General features: G+C 34.9%; 1 protein-coding gene across 2 annotated transcripts in view; it reads right to left on the minus strand.

The window, feature by feature from the left end:
• The window catches only part of LOC131943629 (uncharacterized), a 31,597-nt gene extending 9,944 nt beyond the window's left edge, over nt 1-21,653 (minus strand). Inside the window, exons 1-8 of one of the 2 annotated variants that reach the window (XM_059303830.1) lie at nt 21,473-21,653; nt 20,592-20,626; nt 19,131-19,235; nt 18,407-18,517; nt 17,421-17,564; nt 15,970-16,065; nt 10,772-10,830; nt 8,035-9,533 (exon numbers count right to left, since the gene is read on the minus strand). In XM_059303830.1, coding sequence (XP_059159813.1) covers nt 8,262-9,533; nt 10,772-10,830; nt 15,970-16,065; nt 17,421-17,564; nt 18,407-18,517; nt 19,131-19,235; nt 20,592-20,601 — 1,797 coding nt within the window. In that variant the 5' untranslated portion in view covers nt 20,602-20,626; nt 21,473-21,653 and the 3' untranslated portion in view covers nt 8,035-8,261. Of the gene's footprint in view, nt 1-8,034; nt 9,534-10,771; nt 10,831-15,969; nt 16,066-17,420; nt 17,565-18,406; nt 18,518-19,130; nt 19,236-20,591; nt 20,627-21,472 lie in introns of those variants that run through there. The other variant, XM_059303829.1, reaches the window with a different exon arrangement.
• Nucleotides 21,654-22,397: the final 744 nt, after the last annotated feature.

Below are 22,397 nucleotides of genomic sequence, written 5' to 3' on the forward strand. Positions count from 1 at the left end.
CTCGTCAACACAACAGGATATATCTGTTTAAAAAAAATTAAGTAGATTTAATGTAATACGGTCATTTAATATCTTCAGCATTAGATCTCGAGAACTCATGATGTCTCTGCAATAAACCAGCTCTGATGGGTATCTGACCCTATTTATGCCTAAGTCACATAAATAGGTGAACTCTACTCCACCTGTACCACCACATTTGGGAGAGCAAATTTTCTTGCAATGTTGTGCAAGATTACGACTAAAACGAGATTATCTCGACTCCTTAGGGTGTACTACAGCTCACTTGGTGACGTCTTGTTGTATCTGGATTGGTCTACTGTAACAGGCAAATGGAACTCTATGTCCTTCTTGCACTCTAGCATAGTGCTCTAGTTGATTTCATGTGCAGTATCTAAACTTAATACTGAATTACTATATCCATATGAGAGAATCACTGTTTGCAGGCGTGAACCAAGTTATTCTATGTACAAATAGAGAAAAGAAGAACTTTAGTGAGAATTAAAACTTAATACGTTACCTTCTCAAAGCAATATATTCACATTCCTCTTCATTAACATGGCTAAAGGGTTCTTTCCATTTTGATCAAAATCACCTCCCTTCAAATCATCGTATCTGTCTATACATGTTGCAAAGTAAGAGAGCTTTTACAGTTTAAAATGATGTCCTTTCAACCCACCGCCTACTAGTATACACAATTTATTTTAAAAAGCAAGATATTTATAAAAGTGATAAAATAATTTATCCTAAGTTTTTCTAGCCCCCCCCCCCTTTTCAGCCTGTCATCTCTTTAAACAGATAGATCAGCATGGCAGAATTGTATGCACGTGTCTACACAACTTAGGAAAATGTTAAATGTGAAAGCTCGGTAAACTGTGCTGTCTTAGCACATCCACCGCTCTGAGCTTAGCACATCCACCGCTCTGAGCTTAGCACCCACTGGCTCTGAGTTTAAATAAAAACTGCGGTTGTTTTCTATGGTTTAAAACCCGTTCAACGGGCGCGAGCGAGTTGACTCTTCCCATCATGTTGTTGACAAGGATTAAAAACGTGCTTTTTTTAGATTTAGTAAAAAAAGCGACCGTAAAAATAAAAACTTAAGCCTAAAATTAATTCAGAAATGTAAAATTTTTAGAATCAATTCCCTTAAAGTTGCAACTCCAGAGAACTTGAAAATAATTTCTTGAGTTTAAGGCTACATTTTTATTTATTTTCACTTTCGTAAGACAAATATTGTCTCCGTGATCGATAACTATTTGTTTACAAAACTTTGCAGAAACAGTTTTAAAAAAAACAATGCAAATTTAGACCCCATGACATAGTTTTCCTTTGTTTTCGCTTACAATGTGTACAATACATTTTATTGCAGCCTATCGAATAGCAGGATGAAATTATTTATGTCGCCATTACACGTGAAAACCAAACTGTTTTTGCTTTTTTATTTTTTATTTAGTTATCGAAAATATAAAAAAAATCAAATACATCCAATCTTCAGTAAAGTCCGAAAAAAAACAGACTGACAGGATTTTATAAATATATTAATTGTAACTACGCCTTGCATAATTTTTAAATTAATTAATGGGCTTCTCGAATACCTTCTCGCTCGCGTCCATTAGTGATTAGGAGGACGGTATGACTCAATAATTTTGGACGTTTGGACGAAGTCTGAATTACATGGTACATGAACTATAAGAAATCTGTTCATGTTAAGTATTGGGTAAAATCACGATAGAGCGTCGGTTATTATTCCGGAATTTTACAGCAGTAAAAAACAGTAAAACCATGGCGTAGTCTGCCGAGCCGTTCCGGAAACCACCGAAAATACTGTAAAACATAATTTATTTGCCGCCATATTATTTTTAATACATAATGCTTTAAAATGCGCATAGATTGATTTTAATTGCATTTTAAATACTGTTTTGCTAATTATCTTGTATTTCTAATTATTTTAAGTGTATGTGCTAATTTTTGCTGCAACTCAACATTGTTCTAGTTCTTCCTGCTACTTTTAACTTTAGTAAATCTAATCGTCTTGTTTTACTAAATCTAGATGGAGTTGTCGCAAATCTTCTGCAAGTTTTTTTTTTGTTTCTTATTAAAGAAATTCATGTTTTTTTATTATTAAATAAAAAAACATGAATTACCACACTCGACTTTATTAATTATATTTAGATTTACTAATTGTTGCTAATTTTCTGTCAATTACACATTAAATTAAGTTAAAACTTTTATTTAATGCACTTGACTTTATTCTTATTTCAACGGTCAAATAAACTATGGTTTACAGTAACGAATGTTCCCGAAACTCAACAAACATTACCAGATAATTTCCGACGCTTTATCGTGAGATTACCAAACATCGTTTGTAAAGTTAACATATGTATTTTATTACCATGTAAACCTCTGGCCGATCGAATTTTTAAAATTTAAATGGATGTTCTCATTAATATCACTTTAAATGTTGTTCGTGGACAAGATGATGGAAATACAACTGTTCATTTCCGCGTACCGCGCAAATCAGAACTAGTGCTCCCTTTTCAAATCATAGTGTGCAATCTTAACTATAAACACGGTGTGTAATCTTAACCATAAATATAGTGTTCATTCTTAACCCTAAACATGGTGTGCAACCTTAACCATAAACGTGTAGGCTATTCTAGTTTGGTCCGGCTTTGAGCGCGCATTGGAGAATCCATGATGTTAGTGTAAAATGTGATACAAATAAAAATAGCAAATCATTTAAAAAACTCACCAGCAATGTGTCATTGTTTGATCTTGTGTTGTGGATCAACTAGTCAGGTTTGATTTGGTGTTGTATATCTACTGGTCAGGTTTGATCGTGAGTAGTTAGGTTTCCCATGCTCTCGGAGTTGTTATGAGCAAGAGAATCAGTAAAACGTGCTTACAAATGTAAATTGCCGACTTTATATTTTGAATTGTTATTAAATGTAATGATGGTATAAAAGAAAACTCTTAAGTTAATTAATATTTTAATAAAATAAGATGATTAATATTGCTGGTTTTGCAATGTTTAATTTAAATTTCATAATAATAACTTAAATAACATTTCTTTTCATTGAAAGGTGATAGGTAGACAGTCATAACAAATTGCGATTAAAGAATAGAACGCCAAAGGTTTGCACGGTTTAAGATTTTACTTAATAAACTTAACACAACTAATATGAAAATGCATTAGGGTAACGAACTAACGATATCACTACGATAAAAATGCTTAAGATTTAATGTTGCATTAGAATGTCCCACGAAGTAATCTCATTTGTAAAATATTACCTTAAACACACCCACTCTGATATTTAATTGGAGTAACGACTTAAAACGCCATGAAAGAACATACCATTAATTCACATGTCTGAAATCTAGAAAATCAATGATATCTGAATATTTACATATAGGACAAACGCATCATAGATTCCCGTAAATGTAGCATGCTCTTCAGCAGCAATTTTGATCCACTTTCCTCTTTTTTATAACTTTCTAAGTCTCGTATTTCACACCGGTTTTCATATGTTACTGTAGACTTGCCCCATTGTAATTCAGACATCATCTGTCTCCTTTCTGCTTCCCGTTGTCGCATTTGTTTCCTTATTTCAGCTCTTGCATCGGAAATTTTTAATTGTGGAGATTTCGTGTTTCTAGTAATAGTCCTTGAAAATTCTTTCTGTTTTTCCAGTGTGTCATGCACGGATGTAGTTAGACTCAGCATCCTGTTGCGTGAAATTACGTCTATTGTTGCGTCTATTGCATCAATAGAGTTTGGTGTGGCTTGTCTTGGATGAACATTTGGGATCGCTGGTTGCACGGTCTTGACGATTATCCGAGGTATTCCAGTTTCGGTGATGCGGTCTTTAGTTTTCTGGACATTCTTATAATTTGCTTCTGTATATCGTCGATCACGAAACACCAACACATCGACCATTTCAATCAACTGGTCGATTTGTTCAGTTATTAGCAACTCGTCTTTGGTTTTTTTTGTCAAACAAAATCACTCTATGGAAGCACTCCTCGACCAAATCCTTAAAGGCGCCATCTTGTTTTTGGCACCACTCTGAGAAGGCCAATCCTACTGAATCTGTTTCCTCCTGATCTTGCTGAAAAACATCTCCGCACGTCAAGATTAAAATACAAAATTTTCGAACAAAATCATCTCCGAATATTTTCTTTAACAACACAACCGACTCCTGTTCTTCACGTGCCATATTTAAAGACCAGAATAAAAGCATGATAGCCTTCAGGATTGGCTGCCAGAGCCAAATGAGCGGCCTCGTTCAACTGCTCAACTGACCCCTCATCGTCCAATCTAGTATCACAAATTGTCAGACCATCTACGACGTTTATCTGACGACGGTTGTATTCTGTCATCGCGTTGTCAATGTTTTGGGTTAACGATGATGTACTAGGGCCGCTTGCAAATTTCGTTTTTCGCGGGACGCTGTTTCCCGTCGCACTTTTACCATTTCTAGTTTTCCCGATAAGGAGAAGATCGATTCTAGCTTTATTGTTCATTATTTTTTCGAGAAAAACAGAAACATAATAAATATAAAATGAGTGTATATAAAATAATTGTATATGAAGAACAATGTTTACCCAACAAAACATACGGATTTATATATTGATTGTATTCGTAATATTCTACACACGATAATAAAACTTTCCGAACACAATGTATGATCCTAATTCCATCATGGTTTTCACTCTTTGAATTGATAGTATTTATGCCTGATGTGTGTTTACATGGGGGAGACCGGAACTCTAGTACCGAACGTTGATAACAGCGCTCTCTACCTCTGTACCCCTCAGCCATACTGTGGTGGTATTACTGATATTACTATCAAGACAATAGGGTCCGTCTTACATATCGAACTGATATATTCTGCTGGACATTTAAGTGTAGAAAATAGCTTAATAGACATGTTAATATCATAGAAACGTTCCTTATGATCGTGAGATATCTCATCCCTATAAGAAGGTTCTGACAAAGACTTAGTATTTTACATAAATCGAACATAGCGATACACGAGTAGATTTTGCAACTAGGCTTAAACCAGATACTCTCTGACGTAATCCATTTTCCTTTTGTTCTCAGCTAGCAAATAAATGGCTGGGGCTAGAATACAATAAATATTAATTACACGTGTGAGTAGAATTTATGTTCATTAATTTTCTAAACAGTTTTGATCACTAGGGGAGGGGGGGGGGGGTAAATGCTTCAACAATCAAATATGAATAGAAAATCCATTCAAACGTTTTATCTGTAATTATACGTCAAAGAGTGTACAATTTTACCAACATATGCACGATGGATACTTTGCTATAGACCTGCATGCAATTTTAAAACGCCACACTTTCTCCGGCAAAATTCGATCGTTACCATCGTTACGACTTATTGCGATTTTTTTCTCTCCTTGAAATAAACATTGATTTTGATCGTGTAATTAATTTAACAGTTTATTTTGCGAATAGTTAAAATTCTATCTACAACTTTACATTTACTGGCGTACAAAAGTTTATGTGGTCTATGTACTCACAACACCCAGATGGTAGGACTAGGTAAACCTTAGTCGTAAATTTAGTAATGTGGGCGAGAGTGAATTAATGAATATGGCTTTAAATATGAGTATATTTGTAATGCTTAGGGGTGGGGAGGAGGGGGGGGTGGAAATCGACCACAGAGATATAAAACAAACGAATGAAAGCTGGAAGAAACCAAGCGGTTACAGAAAACTGTAGTATTCAAATAATTAAGTATGTTTTGATAGTAAAAGCCAACCACTTAGCCTTCAGTTAGGCCTTAATGTATCACCAATGAATGACGTCATTCTTTTGCAGCGTGTCTTTCTCCCACAACAATCCCCAGTTTTCAACACACGAAAAAAAAACCTGACTTCTCAAAAATCACGTCGCTAAGTTCTACTTAACCTCTTCCCGCCACAAATCACAATTTCTATTTAAAACAATATGTTCATCTTATATTTGTTCTGTAATAGTGCACGCTGTCTTAACCCCGGATAAGCGACGTCATTTATGGGTGATCTAATATTGGTTGGATTACTGCAAATAAAGAGTTCAAAAGTTCGACCTCCGGACAATCGTTGTCGTCTTGTGTGGACAGGAATAAGTCTGAAAAGGTCTATTAGCCATTTATTTTTAACTATATTAGAAAAAAAAGAAAAATTACTATACAGCCTTATATTAAAACAATAAAAAAAAACTACCATATAAAACCACAAAATCAACACAACATGCATGCGAATAAACAATTTTTCAATTGAAACTACTCTATTATTGTTTTTGAAACATGGCCGCTGCTCGTGTTTACTCGATTGTTGTCTCGAACAGGTTAGTTTAAAGTTTATTCCAGGATACTTTTGACTGGTTTGATATTGAAATGTGATTTTTTATTCTATTATCTGTTATATTATGTAAAATATGGCTTAAATATGGCCACATGAAAGAAGTATTCACTATTTACAATGACCGTACATTACTAGCTTCGTTGGAATTTACGACGCTAAACTAATCATGGTGCGAATCCAAAGTCACACATATATTATTTTATTTCCTGGACGATTGTTTACAAGCTCAAACTACCAGTAACACTTTAGCTGTGTTGTGGAGTGAAATTCATTTAGAGCTAGATCTAGAACCCACATATAGAGACGACACTTGGCAAAGTTAGACTTTTGGAACAATTTCCATCTGATGTCAGGACGCTGAGATGTCCAAAAAAGATAATGACAGATTTAACCAATTCCACCATAGCAACAATAAAAGCGGTTATATAGGCCCTGGTTGATTGGCCTTACATAGTTAATGAATTTTTTTAACACGCATGCGTGGCGTAATATTAAAATTCCATGGTATAATGTTCTGAGTCCCACAAACAGTTTTCATGGTGGCTTTACTTACACAACTATTGTAGCAATTTACTTGGATCTAACACATATTACATCTAGTGATGTATTTGGTTTTATTAAGATTGTTGTAACGTTTCGCCCTGACTCCCCCACCGAGTCTGTGTAGCAAATAGGCAGGTTTGCGTTCAGTCTGTGTATCAACTAGTCAGTTCTGAACTTGTGTTTAGGCTATTTATCAACTAGTCAGGTTTGATATTGTTTTTAGTTTGTGTATCAACTTGTCAGGTTAAATATTGTGTTCGGGTTGTGTTTCAATTAGTCAGTTTTGATCTTGTGTTTAGGCTATTTATCAACTTGTCAGGTTTGATCGTTGATACCCGGGTCTCCCTGACTATTGATGCTCTAATGTGTACCTGCCACACAGATACTTGAACACCGTAAAAGTCATTCAAAACCTTGCATGGTGGTCTATTTCACAGCTCGTAGCACCGTGTCTGTATCCATACAGGGATGTACAAGGATACCGACGAAAACATTATTTTAAAATAATTTCTACCGTTTCTTAATATAAAATATTTATAAAAAATTATTTCATCCTAATATTTGCAAGCTATAACTTACATATTCAAATTGTAATGTTTGCATAAATTGTATATTGATTGGTTAATCGATTAAATGATTATATACGTGGAGATTTCAAGTTAAATTTAAATATCCAGCCTTAAGTTTTCTTCAGCTAACTCTTTTCTTTAAAAGTCATCCTCTCATACACATTCTTTAGACCAATATTTCACGACAAATTTCACACTGCCTTCTTTCATTCACCATGAGGATTAACAATTAATTTGAATTAAGTAAATGTAAACTAGCGTGACAGTGATAACCGTGCTCGAGGGTCCACTATAAAGTACAACACCAAACAGGTGCTAACATTTCGACCATAAGACCAAATAGAAGGAAAGAAAGAAAAAGAAATGTATTTCAAAAGTTTTGATACTTTTAAAAACACAGTCTAGACTGTAAGAGTACTATCTTTTTTATACGCTTAAGTCAATTAGTTAACTCTGAACAGAACTGATTTTTTTAAAATGATGAATTCGGACAATAAACATTTTCTGTACAATATTTAAGAAAGTGACATAATTCGTTTGTAGTTGTGCAAACAGCCAGCGCTGTAACTTTATTTTAATTAAAATAAGAGAAGAAAAACTCCGCCGCCTAAACACCACCAGCTTTATGGTGCCAAAACGTTTATAAAGTAACGGAACTTTTATTTACAGAGCTCATAACTGACAAAAGGTTGAGGCGACACTGGAATTCTCACCTGAACTTAAGACAGTTGTTGACTCAAGTCACCTGAACTTAAGACAGTTGCTGCCTTAAGTTTGTCTATGCATTCTCAACCTGCTTCAGTCCTTCCTGTACCAGTTTCAGGCTTTCCGAAAGAATATTTTTGAGGTCAAAAGTTCCCCCTCCTTGTGCTTGTCCAGCCTGTTCCATTGCTCTGGGAATCGTTTGAGGTCCGCGCTCCTTGTCTCGCCTCTGTTGCACCAGATCTTCAAATCTCTTCTGATGATTGCGTTCTATTTCCCTCCTCTGCTGCTCATGGCGTTTTAAGTCGTCAATCTGATTTTCAAAATCCTCCCTTTGATTTTTCAGCTCTTTATCGAATACCTGTTTCATTTCTTCTTCCTGTTGTCGACTTTGTTGTGTTTCTTCAATACATATGCGAGAGAAATCGTTTTCATTAGAAACCTTTTTTTGTCGAGTTTCCAAGGTTTGAGTCAGGTCTCGAAAACCTCCTGAGAATTCTTCCAGCTTGGCAAGAATGACCTGGACAGTATTAGTTTGACTCAACATCTTGTCAAGTGTGACTAAGTCTACTGTCTCATGTGAGACTTGCGGCTGGTCAACAACTGGACGTTCTTCTTTGACCGTGGTCTCGCCGTTTATGGTGAGCACCTTTGGTTTGGCTGCCACATTATCTTTGATTTTCTGAGCCTTTTCATAGCGAGCTTCCGTATAACGTCGATCGCGAAATCTCAACTCATCAACCATTTTGACTAATGTGTCAACTTGTTCTTTTTTCTTTTTCTTGTTTTTGGTTTTATTATCAAACAAGACCACCCTATTGCAACACTCCTCGAGCAAATCCTTAAAGGCGCCATCTTGTTTTTGGCACCACTCCGAGAAGGCCAATCCTACTGAATCTGTTTCCTCCTGATCTTGATGAAAAACATCTCCGCATGTCAAGATTAAAATACAAAATTTACTAACAAAATCATCTCCAAATATTTTCTTTAACAACACAACCGACTCCTGTTCGTCACGTGTAAACCTATTGCCGTATTTCAGGACGAAAAGAAAAGCATGATAGCCTTCAGGATTGGCTGCCAGAGCCAATTTTGCTGCATCATTCAACTGCTCAACTGACCGTTCATTATCCAGCCTTGTATCACAAAATGCCAGACCATCCACGACTTTAATCTGACGACCCTTGTGTTCTGTGATATCGGCGTCGAACTCTTTCGTCACAGAAGATGTACTGGACTCGCTCGCAAACTTTCGTTTCCCTACAATGGAATTTCCAGTCGCACTTTTGCCATTCCCGGTTTTTCCAATCAAGAGCAGGTCGATCCTAGTTTGTATATTCATACTTTTCTGGAAACAGAAAAGCAAAATACTGTACAGCTGCAAAATATTGGATAGCCGTAAAATATAAACATATGTAGCATAGCATCCATCAAACGTAAGGTATTTATTTTATCCAGTTCAGCTAAAGTTGAATGCATATCTGACACCAGGGGAAACCAGAATTTTATGTATGTTCAAAACTCGATAGCCCTACTAAAAGTTATTTTCTACAACACTAAGATCGAGAAAATATAACTATTATTTCTTAGTACTCATAATTTTTAAGAGCATTATAAATCTAATATGTGTTATATCTTTCTTTATTCTTAAAATTTTAACTAAACAGTAGCATATTTTGCAAAAAAAGTTATCTATAACAATAAAGTCAAACTTTTGATCAGTACGGTATAGCTCTACTTATATTCAAGGAAATGTAATTATTTCACTACTAGAAACTGCAATCGATTTATTTCTAAATCCAACATCCATTGGTAAAAACTAGATCTTAGTCTGCTTCAATATGAGTTGGGGGATGTTAAAAATTCACCATCAATATAACAACAAATCTGTCACTGTCTAATAGTACTTTCACAATGTAGCAGACGCATAAATGCTTGGGAAAAAGGTAGCATGAGTTTTAGGTTGAGCAAAAAACTTACTTTTAAAACATTTGCTTGAATACTTTATTTTTCAAAAATCATAAAATTAATTTAATAATGCTACTGTAGAATAAGTAGTTTCCTCTCATATTTGTTCAGTAATGACATTTGGTGGCAGAAAATAGGAAAATGTTTTCACTCCTGCAAAATTTTTATCTCCGGAAATAATAGTTTTGAAACACGATCAGTAACTTGCGAACTCTAAAAGACAGTTATCTACACATTCTTTATCCGTGGGTATCTTTCAAGCAAAAAACTAATCAGTTCACCGTCGTCAAGCAATTGATAGTTTATAATTCTTCCATCTCCTTTTTCATTTAATGTAGGGATCATTATTTATATATATATAAATGACTAATCTAATGTTTAGTAGACTAAACATGTGAAATCATTTCTCTGTCATCAGGGATTAATGTAAATGGAAAGTTACGAAATCGTAGAGTTAAAAGTGTTCGAAATGGAGTTACTAGATTTACTAAAAATCCTGTCAAATAATATTTGAGCCGCTCGTACCATATTTAAATGTAATGCATGCATATCACCTTACATGCTACTCAACAAAACATCAAACTAAAATCTATAATACTGACTCTTATACAGACTTACCCTCAACTTTTCTTCGTGCCTTACAGAATGTGGTCTGCTAGTATTTATCCTGCAGCCATCTTTTTATGTGGAAGAAGGGGCATTACAATTATATATATATATATATATATATATATATATATATATATATATATATATATATATATATATAATATGTCGAAAAAAAAAATTAAATTAAAAAAAATCAGTTTTAAAAAAATTGCAAAATCTAGGTTCAAGCAATATTATAATTTTTCTTATATCAAACGCTTAACTAATTATCTGATTGAAAAAAGTTAATGAATTTGTGTGGGAATTAATTACAAACCCATTAAATGCAGATGTCAAGAAAAAAAGAGGAACTTTACTTCTTTTGGTGTTTTGAAAGTAAAATCTATATATTCCAACTTGTATATTTTAATAATATGTGAAAGTTAGATTCAATACTAGCTTGCCCGTCCCCGCGATATCCAGGGCGCCAAATCTCCCCCTGCCGTTACGCCGCCCGTGCGAATTTGAATTCTTTTTTCCCCCAGAAACCTCCCCAGTAGTATTCTTAAAGTTTCATGGCGATCAGATGAAAAGTGTAGCAATGCATAAATAACAAAATCAAAATCTGACGAAATATATTAGAACGGTTTTATCAATGCTTTACCAATCCTATATTTTAGACGCGTGACCTTGTTTTCCAAAACCTAGTTATTTAAATGTAAACACTGGCTCAGTTTGGGTCATATTTATAAGGGTACGGGGTTCCTACACTACGGCCCCAAAAAAAGCCCGGGTTTGCAAATCGTACTCTGCCGAGACGCCAGTGGACGCGCTTGATTATGTATAGTGAACGACTCTAAAACACAGTCTTTTACATAGTCTTTCGCAAAGTTTGAAACGGAAATAGGAGGTGTCATATCGCTAACAGGATAGCCCGGGATTTTAAATCTTACCCTGCCGATGCACCGCCGGGCGCCCCATCGTATCCATTGTCTATCTCACTATTTAAAAAGAACGAAGGCACCATAGCGCTCAAGGAAATTCCACGGCGCCAAATCGGTTCCTGGCGTGGGCCGCCCGTGCGAAATTACCCCCCCCCCCCCCCCCCACCCCAAATCTTCTCGGGATTATTAATCAACTCCTCAAAGTTTTATGGCACTCAATAGCGCTCAAGGAAATTCCACGGCGCCAAATCGGTTCCTGGCGTGGGCCGCCCGTGCGAAATTACCCCCCCCCCCCCATCCCAAATCTTCTCGGGAGTATTCATCAACTCCTCAAAGTTTTATGGCACTCGGACAAAACGGTTCCGAAACCGCATCCGACTTTCAATTTTTTGATATACGTATATAGATAAGAATCGCACCCTCCCGTGGCGCCGCTCTTGCGATATTAAAAATATATATTTTCACAGCAGTAACCTTTCTTGGAGTGTTCTCGTCAACTTCTTAAAATTTGATGGCGATCTGGTGAACGGTGTCAAACCGAAATCGACTTTTTTTTTAATATACCGTATATAGAGAAAAAACAAATAACGTCTTCGTTTAACCCATATTATCCCAAGGTCTCAAATTTTTATAATTTTTTGATATGGTTTAGCTTTTGGGCACTGAATGAAGGAATGACTATGGATTTTTTTTTTAAATCAATACTTTTTTAAATATCGATTTTTTAAAAAACGTCCCATAAATGGGACGCTAGCAACGAACGGCCCCATGTACATTTATTGAAAAATACAATCATTTATCACGAAATATGGCTAATCACGCAAAAATTAAGCTGTATACTGATTTTGTATTGTTAGACCAATGATTACATTGTTAAGGGCAGCTAAAAATACTGATAATGATCAATTGGGTTAGCCATACCATGGTCTAAAATGCAGAAATTATGTTCAAAAGTCTAGTTTTCTTTCAATCTAGCATCCATCAAAGTGAATAACACTTGGAAATAAGTAAAGCTGTGACTAGTACATCTAATTATACAACCATGATCACAAATATTGTTATTATTCATCGAAACTGTAATATAATTAAATATAAATAATTGATGTTTTTTTTTTTGGGGGGGGGGGGGCGTACTTGAAGTTTTCAGGGGTGGGGACTTAAATTTCAGGGGAAGGGTGGACATTGGTAAAAGTATACTTTGTATATAAATTCCATTTTGTTCTGGGGGCAGAGCCCCCCCTCCTCCTCCTCCGAAATGATGCCTGTCCCAGATGTCATCCAGCCATTTTATCTTTTCTTACCCTCGCTATTCCCCCCCCCCCTCACAGGCGTACATTAGGACATCAGACATCTTATTTCTATGGCACGGATCCGTCTCTGGGGGCCTGTATTGAGTGTTCATTGCTCTCATCCATGTATGCATCTCACTATGCGAACAGCTCCCAATCTAACACTAGGAATCTCCTTAAAAAGTTAACAGAGTAAAACTGATATCGGGAACCTTTGGAGGGGAATATTATTGGGGCATGACAACTGTACACAGCTAATTCACATTTCTGCTATATGTAGCTTAAGCTCCATTATATGAAGAGAGTTAACCAACCCCCATGACTGAATCGTTTCACCTAAATCGTGGCCATCGTTATTATTCTGGTTTGTTATAATTTTAATATCACGCGCTAGTAAATTTACAGCAATGCTAAATTAGTTTGTATTCAATGGTATTAAATACTTCAGTAAGTGCAATTCTGAAAACTTATAAATAAAATGTAATTTTTTCAATATTTGCAATTTTTTAATACAATAATATATAAAAAAAAAATATAGCTCAAGGTCATAATTAAATATCTATAAATACTACTTAACACCCCAAAGTCAACAGTCAACAATTGTTTCACCATAAATAACCATTTAACATACATATTTGCATCTGTGTTTCTCGCTATTGTCCAATAAATGTGACATTTGTGTAACAATCTGCATAAATATAGGTCAAGTTCATAATTAAATATCTATAAATACTACTTAAGACCCCAAAGTCAGCAGTTAACAAAGTCAACAATTGTTTCACCATAAATAACCATTTAACATAAACATTTGCATCTGTGTTTCTCGCTAGTGTCCAATAAATGTGATGTTTGTGTAACAATCTACATGGGGCCATTCGTTGCTAGCGTCCCACTTATGGGACGCTTGTTGTACACTTGATATAACGAAGTAGTAAAAAAAAATTGTTATTCTTAAATTTTTATCAGATCTATAATATAAGCGGGCTGTGTCTTCCTTCCTTCCTTCCGTCCGTCATCGCTATAGATTTTGGGACTATAAAAGTAAACATTCGCACCATGCTGTGCTTTTCAGTGCACCGCAGTGTCTTATTATAAGTATTAGAGTAGGGTTTGTTTATATAGCGGCATAGAGCTATTTTATAAATGTCACGGTTTTTACTCTTTCGCATAACGCCAAGAAAATATTAAATACACGCAAACTGCTAAAACGTATTAAAAAGATTAATGTCAAATATCATTTTCGTTTAGCCTATCAGAAAAAGTGGATACATTTTAATAACATAATAACAGTAGGGTAGAAAAATCAAATTAATTTAACTCTTTTCTAATTTTGACAAAGGAGGTAATTTAAAAATACATTAAACTCACGCTAATAAAAAATGTGAATGCAAATATACGTTCGTCATAGAGGGAATTAGTGTTGCAATAATATAATTAGCAAAATGTGAATGCAAATTATTCGGATGTGTAAGAGGAAATTATTGTTAGAAAATTATAATTAGCATGGATTGAGAAAAGGCAATCTTTTATTTATTTTATTCACTGAATGTAGGCCCTACTGTTTATTACTTATAATTTTTAATCAACTATTCAGCACTATTATAGACGCGTCATCACGTTCATTAGGTGCGCAATGGTTTTAGTTATGAAAATCTATTGTAAATTTTTAAAATTTAAAGTACTGGAAAAAAAATGCGTGAATGGATAAAGTGAAATATTGTAGGTAAAACACGGATATTTTAAATACTGCCTATTATTTATACTGTTTACTAATTATTATTCTATCTTTCGGTTTGAGGACAAGCTAGGGGTTTTATAGGAGAGGCGTAGCGAGGGGAGGGCATATGTCCCCGGGTGCCAACCTTAGGGGGCGCCAAATTGGGTTGGAAAAAATTTGCGAGGGGGGGGGGGGGAATCGAAAGTTTTAGGGCGGGGGGGGGGGGGGGGGGGACAGGGGTGCAAATCGAAAGTTTGAGGGGGGTGCAAATCACCGGAAAGGGCGCGATTTCGCGCTACGGGCTAGACTGTGAGCAATATGCCTTTATGATTGCATTTAAATTGTGTTTATGTTATGAGTGTTGTGTTTGTTTTTTCGTTTTTTTTTTTTTTTTTTTTTTTTTTTGCGTTCGTTTGTGTTGTGTTTAGTTTTGTTCTGTTCCCAAGTTGGTACATTTAATAAAAATTTACCGTGGCGGAGCACGGGATGCAGCTAGTAGAAATATGGTACTGCTACAAGTTTCAAATGTATTTTGCACTTAAAATGTTAATATTTTAGAAGATATGCATTTTCCTGTGCGCATGTTTTCTTTTTTCCGCCATTTTGACAAGTCCTGCAAATCCGGCACTATAACATTTTTCTAAATTAATTTTTTTCACAAAACACACACAAATTCAATAATCTATCCATTTTCAAATACAAAAAAACATAGTTTGTGTTTTTAGTAGTTTTTAATGAATTTTAGCAATTTTTTTTACAAGCGTCCCATAAGTGGGACGCTAGCAGAATATGGTTAATATTGCATAAAGGACAAACACACACACATACATTGCATTATATATATATATATATATATATATATATATATATATATATAATGCAATGTGTGTGTGTGTGCGTGTGTGTTTGTTTGTTAATTTGTTTGTCTGTCTTTTATGCATTAATACACCTTTCATCCAATTGGCATGAAGCTTTGGAAATTTGTTGTCAGTTGTGGCACCGCAGAATGCGATTTGTTTTTCTCTATATACGGTATATATATGTGTGTGTGTTTGTGTGTAAATAAAACGAAGACGAACTCACCCCACAAGCTACACCTCAAATTTGTATAACCACATTTATTTTAATATCAGTGAACATTATTTTTAAAACAGGAGTTAGAAGATAGTTAAAGATGCTACAAAAATTAAGGTGGAAATTTTGTCCTCTCTTGATTAATATGAGTAGAAAAAAAAGTGTGAAATGTAAAAGGTGTTTAATCAAATATTTAAACCCTACCCGAGAGGTCCGTGAATGAACTCTTAGTTGATGAGGAAGAGCTTTCGTCGAGATGCCGGTCCATTGAAGTGTTCTTTCCACGATTCTCCGATACACCTTGCGTTTCAACATGGAAAGAAAAAAAAAAACAAGGAAATAGGTTCGATTGATTTCTTCTAATGTCGTGAACATCTCATAATGTCAATCTAAGCTTTACCTCACTCCCATTCGTGTAAATTTAGATGGGGAAAATATTTTGCAATATTTTCTGGGCTGCTTGCCGCACTCAGATTTGTGACTTACAGAACTACATCAATGACAGCTACACCAATGACAGCTACATCAATGACAGCTACTTCAATGACAGCTACATCAATGACGGCTACATCAATAACAGCTATATCAATTACAGCTACATCAATGACAGCTACATCAATGACGGCTACATCAATGATAGCTACATCAATAACAGCTACATCAATCACAGCTACATCAATGACAGCTACATCAATCACTGCTACATCAATGACAGCTACATCAATCACTGCTACATCAATAACAGCTACATCAAAAAAGCTACAATAATGAGAGCTACATCAATGACATCTACAGTAATCACAGCTACAATAATGAAAGCTACATCAATCACAGCTACATCAATAAAAGCTACATAAAAAAGATACAATAATAAGAGCTATATCAATGACAGCTACCGTAATCACAGCTACATATATCGCAGCTACAGTAACCCCAGCTACAGCAATGACATCTACATCAATAACAACTGCATCAATAAAAGCTACAATAATAAGTGCTACATCGATCACAGCTACAGCAATAAAAGCTACACCAATGACATCTACATCAATAACAGCTGCATCAATAAAAGCTACAATAATAAGTGCTACATCGATCACAGCTACAGCAATCACAGCTACATCAGTCACAGCTACATCATTTACAGCTTTATCAATTACAACTACAGTAATCACAACTACATGAATCACAGCTACATCAATTACAGCTACATCAATGACAGCTACAGCAATCACAGCTACATTAATCACAGCTACTGCAATCACAGCTACATTAATCACAGCTACATCATTCACTGCTACATCAATCACAGCTACAGCAATCACAGTTACTTCAATCACAGCTACATCAATGACAGTTACAGTAATCACAGCTACGTCAATGACAGCTACAGCAATCACAGCTACATCAATCACAGCTACATCAATTACAGCTACATCAATCACGGCTACATCAATCACAGTTACAGCAATCACAGTTACATCAATTACAGCTACATCAATCACAGCTACATCAATTACAGCTACAGCAATCACAGTTACATCAATCACAGCTACAGCAATCACAGTTACTTCAATCACAGCTACATCAATGACAGCTACAGCAATCACAGCTACAGCAATCAGAGCTACAGCAATTACAGCTTCCATAGTCACCATGTTTCCCAGTTGGTCTTAACGTAGGCTTTTTAAATGTCTCAAAACACAGATTAGGCGATGTATGACATTGAGTGTAAAACATGCCGCCACCATTAGGACTTCCAACAGGATTCATTTCAGCTGGCATGTATGGACGTGGGCCTGAAATGGATTTTATATAAAATATATTATCTTCTACACGTGTTCGCCGCCCCGGAAAATTTAGTCCGCCACCAAAATAAAATATCCAGTGACCCGCTCCCCATCCCCGGAGAAAAAAAGTCTGAAAGAAACACTGCATGTGTAAAACTCGAATTACGCAAGATCGTGTAATATTTCATATATGTTTTTGACTAAAACATCAGAACCCATTTAGAAAACCATTTAATATACATAAGCTACGTTAACTTATTTTGGCTTGGAAACTGAAACTAGATTTTTTTCTTGCTAGGCGAGTTAATTATATCAGTTTATTAACAATTGAAGCGGAAATAGTGTTTGATTTTTACTTTATCGTATACACGAAGTATAAAGAAAGTCTTGTAACCGCGAAAAAAAATCGAGATTTTTGCAAACCTTGACATTTTACGACTACCCTGAAGAAAAACATAGTTTTGCAAGCTCGTCCGTATCTGTGTGCGTGTGTGTGTGTATGTGTGTGTCTGTATACACGATAACTTGAGTACAGTTACAACTAGGTTGATGAAATTTAATATATAAGTATTATATCAAAATCGGAGATCCGTATCAACTTTTGAGCGATTTCCGATAACCGGAAGGGGCACTTTTTCTACTTTAATTTTTTAAAAGCCTATAGCTGGAGTTCTGTTTCAAATAGATAAATGAAATTTCACATGTAAGTAAAAAGTTTCTGCCTTCTGTCAAGCTTTGAAAAATTTCCTTTGACCGGAAGTAGTAATCCCCTGTTGTTTCATATCAGAATATTTTAAAAAGTTTAGGCCTATTATATTTAACAAAACGCAACAGATAAGCCGATGTATCACCTGGATTAATATTGTCAAATGTACAGCAATAAGGACGCCCAAAAGCAGGTGGGTTTATACAAGGTCTGATGGATGATGGATATCCGACTGTGTTATAAGGACTGTTATATCCTATATGATATACATTTGGAGTGAGATTGTCTGAATAATGAAAAAATAGATTAAATATTAAGTAGATCTAGAACTAGTACGAATATAATGTCAGAGTTTTTCTAGGCATCTCTTTGGAGCAGCCCCCCCCCCCCCACGAAGAATGTCTACCGCCCTCCCCCCCTCACATAATGGAATTTAAATAGAAATTATATACTTTTCCTAGTGACCGCCATCCCGGAATATTTAGTCCGCCCCCCCCCCTGAAAATATCAAGTGCCCCCCCCCCCCTGGAGAAAAAAGTCCGCCTGAGTTGTAGCCAACGGCACTGTAAGCCACAGAACTACTATCTCGCATATAGCATCCATTTGGACTGAGGCTATTATTTATGACATCTGCAGATAAGTAAGCACCCAATCCATGTTCACCTTGGTCAACTCGATGAAATGTAACTGTTTTATATAAGAGGTAATGGAGAATTATATATATATATATATATATATATATATATATATATATATATATATATATATATATATATATATATATATATATATATATATATATATATATATATATAAAGTTTAAACCTATTATATTTAACAAAAACTCAACAGATAAGCCGATGTATCACCTGGAGTGCTGCCATATGGAGGTAAAGAGGCACTATAGCCAGGTGGTCTTATTGGTCCCATTGAAGATGGATAAGGAATATGAAATCTATTTGGACTTAAATTGTCTGCATAATGAAAGAAATAGATTAAATGTTAAGTAGATCTAGAACTAGTACGAATTTAAATGCATCTACGGACTGTAAGTCTACAGATCTGTGTCTAGTGTTAGAGTTTTTCTAGGCATCTCTTCGGAGCCCCCCCCCCCCCCCCACCGAAGAAAGTCTACCGCCCCCCCTCACATAATGGACTTTATATAGAAATTATATACTTTTCCTAGTGACCGCCATCCCGGCAAATTTAGTCCGCCCCCCACCTCTGAAAATATCAAGTGCCCCCCCCCCCTGAAGAAAAATGTCTGCCTGAGTTGTAACCAACGGCACTGTAAGCCACAGAACTACTATCTCGCATATAGCATCCATTTGGTCTGAGACTATTATATATGACATCTGCAGATAAGTAAGCACCCAATCCATGTTCACCTTGGTCAACTCGATGAAATGTAACTGTTTTATATAAGCGGTGATGGAGAATTATATATATATATATATATATATACATATATATATATATATATATATATATATATATATATATATATATATATATATATATATATAAATATATATATATATATATATATATATATATATATATATATATATATATATATATATATATAAACTTTTATATAATATACATGTATATATATATAGGCCCTACATTCATCGCCTATTCTTTTCCTCTTGCCCACTAAGCTGTTAATTTTTTTTAGTTTTATATAAAAGGCGGTGATTCGCATTCATAGAAATTATACATGATTTAGCGGCCTAAGGTTCTCTTCCGCAGTCGACAATCTGTTGTCGTTGATGCTGTTCTTAGAGCAAACCTTTCTGAACTGTTTTTGTAGAAGACACAAGTGTAAGCTTCAAACCTCTCAATTCCAAACATCTTTCTATTAACCCAAACACCAACTCTAGCACTCCCATTCTCGGGTAGCGATACTGCTCTGTACGGGGACCACTGGTGTGGGTTAAGCATGTATCCTTAAAGTAAAACTATGTTAATCACAGCACTAACATCATTTATATCACAAGTTGTATATATATATATATATATATATATATATATATATATATATATATATATATATATATATATATTATATATATATATATATTATATATATATATATTATATATATATATATATATATATATATATATATATATATATAAATATATATACTATATATATACTATATATATATATACTATATATATATATATATATATATATATATATATATATATATATATATATATATATATATATATATATATATATATATACTATATATATATACTATATATATATATATATATATATATATATATATATATATAATTAACACTATAGGCTACCTGGTTCCATTTTTCAGCTTCGCAAAAAGATGTATCTGTTTAAAAAAAATTAAGTGGATTTAATGTATTAGTTTAAATGTTTCGAACACCTAAGAATAAACAATTGATAATGTGTGCTTCACATTACTTGTAGATTCTAATAAATGGGGAAAATATTTGGCAACTTTTTACATTGACGACTATAGACGCTTTAATTATCAGACAAACACAGCTATAGACATAACAGAGTTTCTTCCAGTCATCTCTTCGATGAAAGTCTACCGCCCTCCTACGAACGAAATGGAATCTATATAAAAAACATATACTTTCACTAGTGCCCCCCCCCCACCCGAAAATGTTTTCCGGCCCTCAGAAAATATCAATTGGTCCCCCCCCCCCCCCCGAAGAAAAAAGTCTGGAAGAAACACTGATAACATCTAATACCTTCAGCATTAGATTTCGAGAACTTATGATGTCGCTGCAATAAACCAGCTCTGATGGGTATCTGACCCTATTTACGTTCACGTCATATGCCTAAGTCACATAAATAGGTGAACTCTACTCCACCTGTACCACCAGATTTGGGAGAGCAAATTTACATGCAATGCTGTGCAAGATTACGACTAAAACGAGATTATCTCGACTCCTTAGGGTGCACTACAGCTCACTTGGTAACGTCTTGTTGTATCTGGATTGGTCTACTGTAACAGGCACGTGAAACTCTATGTCCTTTTTGCACTCTAGCATAGTGCTCTAGTTGATTTCATGTGCAGTATCTAAACTTAATACTGAATTACTATATCTATATGAGAGAATCACTGTTTGCAGGCGTGAACCAATTTAATCTATGTACAAATAGTGAAAATAAGAAACTTAGTGAGAATCAAAACTTAATACGTTACCTTCTCAAAGCAATATATTCACATTCCTCTTCATTAACATAGCTAAAGGGTCCTTCCCATTATGATCAAAATCACCTCCCTTAAAATCACCGTATCTGTCTTTTTCCGATCGAATTTTATAAATTTAAATATATTTTCTCATTAATATCAATTTAAATGTTGTTAGTGGACAAGATGGTGTAAATACAACCGTTCATTATCGCGTACCGCTTAAATCAGAACTAGTGCTTACTCTTTAAAATCATGGTGTGCAACCTTAACCATAAACATGGTGTGCAATCTTAACATATAGGCTATTCTAGTTCGGTCCCGCTGTGAGATCACAGTCCAGGATCCATGATGTTTGTGTAAAGTAGGATACAAAAAAAATAGCAAATCATTTAAAAAGAACTATATAGCAATGTGTCATTGTTGATCTAATTTGTAGCTACGATACGTTTAGTAACAAGACTTCATGTGCGCGCCAGTTGATCTTTTAATTTACGAAGGAAAACCACACTAACACATACGAGAGTGCCTAGAACTCAGTCAATCAGTTCAAACAATCCACAAGTAGAACAACAGAAGCTGGCTGATTTTACCAGAAGGTTGCAGCGTTCCTGACTAACAATCTTCTTTCCAGTTTGTGTATATACTAGTCAGGTTTGATCTTGTGCTGTGTATCAACTAGTCAGGTGTGATCTTGTGTTGTGTATCAACTAGTCAGGTTTGATCTTGTGTTGTGTATCAACTTGTCATGTTTGATCTTGTGTTGTGTATCAACTAGTCAGGTTTGATCTTGTGATGTGTATCATGTTGTCAGGTTTGATCTTGTGTTGTGTATCATATTGTCAGGTTTGATCTTGTGTTGTGTATCAACTAGTCAGGTTTGATCTTGTGTTGTGTATCAACTAGTCAGGTTTGATCTTGTGTTGTGTATCAACTA

This window comes from Physella acuta, unplaced genomic scaffold (genome assembly GCF_028476545.2).
Source record: "Physella acuta isolate Inbredline_101_S28 unplaced genomic scaffold, ASM2847654v3 ptg000464l, whole genome shotgun sequence".
Classification (NCBI taxonomy): domain Eukaryota; kingdom Metazoa; phylum Mollusca; class Gastropoda; family Physidae; genus Physella; species Physella acuta.